We start from the raw sequence: 9,513 nt of genomic DNA on the forward strand, positions 1-9,513 counted from the left end.
CTATAGCATGTCAAAATATCTGCAGTGAAAAAGCTCTATTACCACTGAAACACTGGAAAGGTTTCAGCAAGAAGCCAGAACTATGTCAAACACATAGAGTTTAAATTCACCAACTAGAGCCTCCATGACACAATGTACACAGCATAAACCTACTCATCAAGAAGTCCAGTATGACCATATCTATGAAGTCCACCAGTCTTGTGCCTTTGTTGTACGGTGGAGTCTTTTTCACCGTTGAACAGTAGTCTGATTCTGTCTCCCACCTGAAACAGACAAGCATCATTCACCATTTGGCATTATATATGTATTATTTATTGCTGGTGATTTTCAAAATTAAGACTTCATTTTTTGGTATTTCCATCACTTTCTGGTACAAAGAAGACCTTTCCCTCTTCTGTCAAAGTGTTTTCTGTTTCATTTTTACTGCAAAACAATAGACATACACCTTCCACTAGCGCAGTACAAGTGTGTAGTGCCAGTAGAAGCTGCAACTGCAGCAACTAGTATCTCAAAATGAATGTGGTATGACATTAATTAATGATGATTAATAGATTTTTAAATGCTACACAGCTTTAGCTGTAACCTCCAGAGGAAAACTAAATTAGATTTCAGAGACCTTTTTGTTGTTATGGTCTCTCAAAGTATTTTTGGAGGTGTGCTGAGGGGATAATATGTTGAATAACTTCAAATCACACAGCACACTGGTTTCTCTCTGACTAAAGACCCAATACCTACTAACTTTGCCAGTTTGCTGCGGCTGTAGGAGCGTCTCCAGGGGGATCTCCAGGACCTCCGGGTGGCCAAGGAGAGGTCTGGGAGCATGACAGCCAGGGAGGCCTCCAGGTTCGTGGGACGACCACACAGAGCGTGTTCAGTTGAACAGTAGTAGGTGCACTGGCCATAGAAACATAAATTTCCCACTAGGGGGAGCCAGAGGAGCACAGAGAAGGAGAAAAGAGGAGGATGAGGAGGAGGAGGAGGAGGGGAGGAGGAAAAATGTCAAGGAAAAATTGGGATGAAAGAGGTTGTGGGTAGTGAGAATTAGAAGAAAAGAACAACATTCAAAAGAGATTCAAAATAAATTGACATACAAGGGCATTTTGAGCAGGGTAAATGAATAATGGAGGAGGTGTGTTGTTAGCAGTACCAGGGGAGGTAAAAAATGTTCGGGCCAGCTTGCGGTCGGTAGTGATGTCTTTGATCTCCTTGACCACGTCCACCAGCCTCCCAACCACGGGAGGGACTCTCCTGTAACCCAAAATCCTGCAGAGAGAGTGAAAGAAAGGACAAAGGGAAGTGGGGAGAGACAGGAGGAGAAAACCAGAGAGGGAAGGGAGGACAAGGAAAACACAATACAGAGTTATATAACGTGTTCATTTTGTGATCATTTCATCCACCATACACATCCATCCTCACTGTAGCTGTGTTATACTGTAGTTTCTTGAATGAAAAATGGACTTAGTACCTGTCCAGGTGAAAAGCTGCTATTTCTGCATTGTGTCTCTCAAAGTCTGAGAAGTAGTAGAGGTTGTAGTTGGTTTCGTCATCTCTCTCCTGCCTGCCAGGGAGCAGTTAAACCACAGTACATAACACACGCATTAGCTATACATTTTCATCAAGTAAAGCCTCTTTTACAAACTCAAACATACACATAAGTTTCCATTCACCATAAAATGTGACTAATCCTCTCTCAGACATTTCAGTTTATGAATTATTTCACACTTTCCTTCCAAATATTTACTTGAAAGATATATTTCTCAATTGTCTGAAGGCTTTAAAATCCCTCTGTTACAGTTTTCCCATCATGGTTTACTGGATTAATTTCAAGAGGATTTAAAGGATTGAGTGTTTTCTTTCATGTTTATACAAATTCTGTAACGTGATCAGTGTGTTGGATTTGTCCCTTTGCGACTCACTTCATGGGTTTGAACAGAGCTTGTCCATAGTTGGGAAATGACATCACCAGCTTCAGTTGCGTCCCCCCAGACTTCTGCACTGAAAAACAGTGCTGAGAGCGTTACCATCGCAACAAAGCACACAGTGTGCACACACGCACACACACACAAACACAATATACCATGCTGTGACTGAACACAATGGCCATTAATGGCACACACACAGACACACACACAAACATGCCCACATAAAGCAAAATACAAAGAGAAAACATGTGCGTCACCACTGTGTCCATGTCCAGCGCTCTCTCACATGTACACACACATGACTATTGCTAAATTTGGCTGGACATTGTATTAATTTGCATACATTCTTTCAAGTGTTACCCAACCTCACATGAACATGATACAGTATATTATCAGGTATATTAGGTATAATGAAAGAGAAGGTTGTATCCTTAATGTTAGTTTAAGTATAGTTAATGTTTGCCACAGATATCAATATATTTTCATCATTTTTTTTTTTGACCTACTCTATATCTGTTTCTCAAGAGTAACCTCTTAACAAGCATGTGTCTTTTATGCACTATTCCAAAAATAAAATGCATGAACCTGGTCTTTTATCAAGGGTATCTTTCACGTTTACTCTCAAAAAGTCAGACTTAATCAGAAGTGATAGTGAGCCAAATTTACAGAGACAAAATTGTGGCAAAATTTTGCTCAAAGATTTGTCTCATCTATTTTGCAATACTTTGATTCATTATTTATTTTAGTTTTATGCCCACTGCTGTGACAGAATAAGCAACTCCTGTCACAGTGATACTGGGATCTCAAACTGATTTGCATAGATAGGCCTTGTGCTTTCAAATTTATTTATAGTTTGTCAAGGTTGAGTGAAGATTCAATCACACATCATCCCAAATACACAAACAGAAAACCATGTCATAGTCATGCTGCTGTTTGTTAAAGCAAGGCCGTGTCACTATTCAAAATAAATAACACATTCTTCCAAATTACCTTTGCAAGATGATGTACAGAGACAACATGATCCAGCTGATGCTTCTGTCATTTTTAGGTGCTGTTTTTGTGATTTCTTATTTAAATGCTATTGTATTACACTGTGGCAACATTATTGCTTTATTGTGAAAGAAACATGGAGAAAAAATATAAATCAAAAATATAAATCAAGTTTAAACAGACAGATTATTGACCTTACGACTCTCTCTTATTTTTCCCATTTACCAAGATCCTGTAATTCATTTCATTTTTAAATCAATGTACCAGTCCTAACCCGAGCAACTGTTCTAACCACTAAACCTAAACAGACCAGACTCAGAGTACATGGTGAAAAAGTGAAACTGTAAAGAAACATGTGTGATTGTTTGATACTGAGATGTTTACTACATGACCAGTGGCTCATGTATTCCCGTCCATCCTCTGCTGAGCCTCTACAGCCTCTCAAAGCTTCACAGCGTCTTTCATGTCAGGAGAGCTTCAAAGTGAATCTACATTTGAAAGTCTGACCCTAAACCCAAGGTGTCACACAATCACAACAACCCTCGCCTTTTTCCTGCCTTCACCCGCCCTGCAGCCCTACCACCTTCACTCCCACAAGTTTGAAAATTAGTTTTAGTTCTTGTTAGATCTCCTTCTTTTCAAGTCGCAGTATAATTTTTGTGCAGATTACAGTCCAAGAGATGTCCTTAATACACTAATTTATTGAAGAGGTTCAATGAGTCACCCTCTCTACTGACTCAGATCCTCCTGTCATCTACTTGAAAAACATCTCGCCTTTGTTCGTCTGACGCCTCAGCTGTCATGCTCAATCAGCGTGTTTCTGGTGTGATGGTGTCAGGCTCTGTGCTCGGCTCTGACCATACTGTGGTGGAGCAAAACTGTTGAGCAAACACAAAAAGTAAATATTGCACAAACACTGATCACCCAGATGAGAACACAACTCAGAAGCTGTGTGTCAGACCTGCACTGACGATGCGCTGAGTGGCGAGCTGCTGGGTCAGAGCCTCCATGTTGGGGTCACGGTGGGGGTAGAGCTGCCAGCGGGAGATGCCCAGGTGGAAGCGCAGCCAGGGAGGATGAGTGTTGCTGCTGCTGGTCCACTGGACGTCCTCGTAGGCTTCCTGGCTAGCACTCACCCTGAAAAGAGATGGAAGGGGGAGTGATGATGTGACATTATTCTCTCTGATTCACAGACAGCAAAACTGATGATTAATCTGTTACTGATAAAATTACATTTAAAGAAAAATAGTGCTTAGTCAGTTAAAGAAATAGCTGAACAATGAAAATTTAATCAGCATCAATTCTGATAATTTATGGGATCACCATTCACTTCTTTCAGCTTCTCAAATATGAGAAGACCAATAGTCTGACCAATAGTCCAAAACCAATAAAGTGGCTCAAAGATGAGTTAAACAGCTCTTGTTACATACACATGCAGCTCAAGTCTTTGAGCGATTACAGAGAAAGTTTGACAATATCTTTTGTGATATTTCTGTTTCGCATAATTGAAAACTGAAGGTCAGGACTGTCTGAGAAAATGGTCCACATCAGCAAGGACATCATCACTGTCAAAACGCCGACCACTGAGCTCCTTTGTCATCTTGGGGAAGAGGTAGTGGTCTGATGGGCGGGTGCTGAACAAGTTTAAGTCCACGGTCAGGGGATGACTGCACGAAGGCCGATGTTGACTGTGACAGTGCTGAAACTGTCAATTACCACAAAATGTATTAATTTCATACTCTCACCATAATCATGTTATGAGAGCTGTTTGACTTATCATTTAACTAATCTCTTACCCACCTTCCAAAGGCCACCAACTTATCAATCACCCCTTGTATTTATATTGGATTGTTGATCAGAAAAAGTCATTTGAAGATGCCACCTCAGGCTTTTGACTGTGGTGAAATTGTCAGTGGTCCACAAGTCATGAAAAAGAGGAGAATGCTACAAGAAAGACACCATGAAAAAACACAAAGCATCCTCACAGAAGACCATTTGTTCAGACTTTTGAGGACATACTGTCCATGTAACCATCAACCATCATCATACAGTAACTCTGTCCAGACCTGCAGAGACGCCACAGAAACCTATTTCAGCAGCACTGTAAACCAGCCTTGACAACAGGGGATTGATCGTATCTGCTCCCTGCAGTCTGACCCATCTGCTGAAAATCTTGAATGTACTGTACATGAATGTGTATTTCAGAAGAATATGCACATACAGTTTCAGCTCATGGCTTTTACTTGCTTTAGCTTTGTGCTTAAATGTCATTTTCCCAAATATGTTGTATGTTTATGTCCTGGTCCTGTCCTCTGCAGGGATAAATTGTATTGGGCTAAATATGGCAACTGAAAGATGCTAAAATAAGATAAATACAGCAAATACAACTATGTTTGGTTAAAGAAAGTGATTTTGGGAATGTACTTTCTGATTGTGAGAATGATGATAGATGATATCAAAGGAGAAATCTTATACACACAAAGTCTTTTTGCACATCGACTGTTTAATACTGACCACATCTGAGAGCTCTTCTCACCAGCCTTGACCTTTGGTTTCACTTTCAGCAGCCAGTCTTCTTCAGGGACAGGAGGGCTGGGCATATTGTAAAGAGGGTGATCAAACAGCGCCTCCAGTTTCAACAAACCAGACTCCAAAGCCTCAGCTCTATTGGCGTCATAATGGTCCTCACTGGCTGCTGTGTTGATTGAAGCAGGAGTCGTTCGCACGTGACCTTTGACATCCTTACTGGCATCTATACTGGAAGAATCTCTTTGTTTGGTATCAGTTGGTGGCTCAGCTAGACCACCGATCCCCACAGAGGTGTAGTTGGTGCGTGCCAGGTCTCTCAGGATGTGTGTCTTGGGTGGCAGCGGGGGGTCACAGGGCTGGTGGTTAATGGAAAGAGAGACAAGTGCCAGGAAGAGGTGGAGGAAAATGGTGATGAAGGCCAAGGACAGACAGATTGTCCTGGAGCGACGGCGCATACGCCACATCATCCTACTGAGAGGAGAGTGTGACACTGGGTCAGGAGAGGTGAACACACGAAGGCAAGAAAAAAAATGTTGTGTAAAAGATTCTGGGGGAAAAAAACGCCAAGAAAATATCAGAGAAAGCCATAAAGCAACAGCATCATGCAAACAACAGCTGATATAATGAAGACTGTGGCCATGATAAAAGCATAAAAGTAGTTTCTTGCCAATCCACTTCTACTTACTTCCATTCCCGTATGACTTTGCAATTGATTTATTGAAGTCACTCGACAAGTCTCTGTACATATGGAGAAAAAATGCAAGAAAAAGGCAACTTACAGAACAGTTTCTTTCCTTTTAAAATGGTTTCCATTCACCTTTGGGCTGTTGCTGCTTCCCAGTGGAATAAGACGGGACTCTATTCAGTATCCAGTCAGCCTTTACACAATTGTTTGAACTTTTCTATAATTCTGCTCCCAGTCTCAGGTTGGGAGAGGTGCCAGGTTAAAGTGATCTGGACGTGGATCAATGTTTTTTTTTCTCTTTTGAAGTTTGTCTCTTTCTGCCAGTTTATTTGTCACGTCTCTCAGTCTGTATCCAGAAATTAGACCTCTCTAAAACTCCACAACCTTTTACATTTTTAATTTTTATTGATCAGAAATTGACAACTACAGTTGCAGTCACTGGAAGCCAGAAGAAGCCAGAGAAGAAAAAAAAAACTGATTTTAAATGTAAATGTGTATTTGATTATTTAAATGAGAGTCTTGTATAGACAGGAGCAACTCTCACTCCCACTGTTTCCTCTTCACATCTAAAGAATAAAGCTACTAACATTCAACAGTTTGTTTGGAAACACCCTTCCATACACATGACATGTTGACTTCATCTGTTTTCATGTTGTAGTCTATGTAGTGGCCCAAACCATCACCAGGAAATTATCTGCAGTCTGGTAGAGGTTTTGATGAATCAGGTTTCATAACCAGGTAGTGGGCGAGACAAATGTTTCATATTCTGTGTGTGTGTGTGTTTGCACTGAGACTTTGATTCAGGCACCTCAGACCTCCTGTAGAGTCCCGCAGGATACACAGTCTCTGTGAAGTACGGTTCTTTAAAGTCTGCATGTGTGTGTGTCTGTCGGTTGCATGATGTATATTTGTGTATATGTTCGCACAGAGCAATCCACGAGAAAGATCTGAGAGAGTTTGACAAAATGCATGTGTCATATCTATGTGACTTGGTGAATATTGTGCACTGAAAAGGAATATCTTCAGAAGAATGACAGGCTGACTCATTTCTATCAGCTGAATAGAGTGGATTGAACAGATTTAGGGCATGCTCTTTCCTGTATTCATGCAGGTGGTCATATTCATTTATTATTCATCAACTCTCATAAAACATGGATGTTTTGGATAACAGCGTGAACTACATGCAAATGAAGCAAAAGAAATGTGATTTTCATGAATATAATGAAAGCCACAGTGGGACTGAAAGACGGGCGTAATTAGATTATATTTTTACATGAGCGTGTTGTGTGTATTATCTATACAGATTAGCATATCTTGATGAGTGCCTATTACTCAAAAAAAAGTCTGTGACTAGAGAGAAAAACAAGTATACAAGGGCTCAGGTTTGTTTTAGCTGGCAGGGTGTCTCAGTGGGTCTCTGTAGCAGGCTTACACAGATAAACACACAGATGGGTGGATGCCAGCGTTCCAAAAGGGATGTTGTGTTTAAAGGCTGAACAGGAACTTGACACTTGTTGACAGAGATGAACACAGGGTGAACCTGAATTTAACAAGGCAACAAAGGAGAAAATGGTTGAATTAAGGAACAACTGGCTTCTTGGCTCTATGGATTGGTTGGTTGGTCCACCACTTTGGGTCCAGACTGATCTGTCTCAGCCTTTTGTGGCACTTGTTCAAATCAAAATTATTGTATGGTTGAATTGTTTGACCCTCCTGTTTATTTAACAATGGAAGCAGCCGTGTTCAGCTTTGCAGCTTGTAAAACTGATTGATATTTTATATGGTTTTCTAGAATTATAATAGAATTTTGAAAAAAAAAGCTGCTTTTCCCTAACTTTCTTATTTTATTTGACAGATTTTATAGGTGAGGCAAAAAAAAAAAAATCTCAAGGATATCTTCAGCCTCCAGCAAGGTGATGAGAGGAATCCATCAGACGACAAATGCAAACAACACGACATCTGTCATCTTCATGTCTTTCCCTCCAATCTTTTGATTTGTTTTTCTTACTTCAGCTCACCTACAAGCCTTCTGGGACTTATACTTTTTGCTAAGTGTCTTACTTTTTGTCTAATGCACTCTTTCTGTCTCTGCCCCTCACTGATGTATTATAAACAAGCTGTCTCAGGCTTGATCCACACACACACACTCATACAACGCTCATCTTTTATCCTCTCCGCCTCTTTCCTCTCACTTCATTTCACCATCCTCTTCCATTTTCCAAAAAACCTATGGTACCCTTTTATTTCAGTCTGGAGATGAGCTAATGAAACACACAGTCACAGCTACTGATGGTCAAAATGGAAGCTGCCTCAAACACACACACACACATGCACAAAGATTCACACATACACACTCATATTAATATTGGATTGTGTTTCTCATTTCTCAATAAAAAAAGCCCACTAGCGATGTTCAGATGAAAAATTCATCTCTCCCGCTCTCCTCTGCCATCCTCTGTCGCTCTCCGTTCCTAACTGGTGGCTGCTCGATAAAAACCCTCTTCTTGCTCTGCTCCTCTCTAACTCTCTGTATCCTTGAGCGACTGTTGAAGTCTGTGAATTTTCAGTCTCTAAACTCTAAAAAATCCTCTTTGTCTTTCAGTCTCATTTTTCTGTATCAGCAATTAAATTCTCTGAGTTGTCAGTCACCACGTTTTCAACCACTGCTGCCGATTCCTTCCTGATTTCACTTCCTGCATCTATTACTAACACACACGCTCATGTACACACACTTGGGGATGCTCTAACCTTCCACCCGTCATTGCAGGTGGTAAGGAGGTTGCTAAGATACAGCACTGAGCTTTTCCATCACCAAGAGATGCTTCGAATGAAGGCACAGTGTGAGAGCAGAAAACTGTGTTTAAACTTCAACATCAATGATTACACTGCTAATCTGTGCGAGTAAAAAACATTTTTTTCTACTGCCTGTTGCTGTAACACGATATGTGAAGGCTTTTTGACGATTACTGGGCCAGTAGCCACCAACACAACCTGAAAAATATTCATTATATATTCATTCAACTGTTCTATTATAACTTCTTTATTTTTTATTCATTAAAAGCAGGTTTTATGTCTCAAAGTAGAAAAAGTGATGGATTATAAGAGCTTTCTCCACTCTGCTGGCAATTAAGGTTTGGTGAGGAATATTGTTGAACTATTTTATTTATTCACTGTGCAATTTTCTTATTGGCTTGCTTGAAAATCGTCAATTTTAATAGCACTGGGTCTAAAAAATATGCTGTGTGCCCTTAGAAATGTATTATGTGTCCTAACTTTAAACCAGCTTTAAATTTTAAAATGTAAAATGCACTTTAGATCCTAACATTCCCAGAAAAAGACACAGTGGACATGACTTCTGTTTCCTCAGTGATAGTTAAGTCTTGTCAG

At 40.3% G+C, this 9,513-nt stretch overlaps 1 protein-coding gene across 2 annotated transcripts in view; it reads right to left on the bottom strand.

Annotated features, from left to right (window-relative positions):
* Positions 1 to 6,332, bottom strand: part of fam20cl (family with sequence similarity 20 member C, like) — a 32,710-nt gene extending 26,378 nt beyond the window's left edge. The window contains exons 1-8 of one of the 2 annotated variants that reach the window (XM_018682441.2): positions 6,221 to 6,332; positions 5,427 to 5,912; positions 3,874 to 4,049; positions 1,917 to 1,995; positions 1,466 to 1,558; positions 1,148 to 1,263; positions 740 to 920; positions 154 to 263 (exon numbers count right to left, since the gene is read on the bottom strand). In XM_018682441.2, the coding sequence (XP_018537957.1) occupies positions 154 to 263; positions 740 to 920; positions 1,148 to 1,263; positions 1,466 to 1,558; positions 1,917 to 1,995; positions 3,874 to 4,049; positions 5,427 to 5,908 (1,237 nt within the window). In that variant the 5' untranslated portion in view covers positions 5,909 to 5,912; positions 6,221 to 6,332. Of the gene's footprint in view, positions 1 to 153; positions 264 to 739; positions 921 to 1,147; positions 1,264 to 1,465; positions 1,559 to 1,916; positions 1,996 to 3,873; positions 4,050 to 5,426; positions 5,989 to 6,220 lie in introns of both variants that reach the window. The other variant, XM_051070409.1, reaches the window with a different exon arrangement.
* Positions 6,333 to 9,513: the final 3,181 nt, after the last annotated feature.

Source organism: Lates calcarifer, linkage group LG5 (genome assembly GCF_001640805.2).
Source record: "Lates calcarifer isolate ASB-BC8 linkage group LG5, TLL_Latcal_v3, whole genome shotgun sequence".
Lineage (NCBI taxonomy): Eukaryota > Metazoa > Chordata > Actinopteri > Centropomidae > Lates > Lates calcarifer.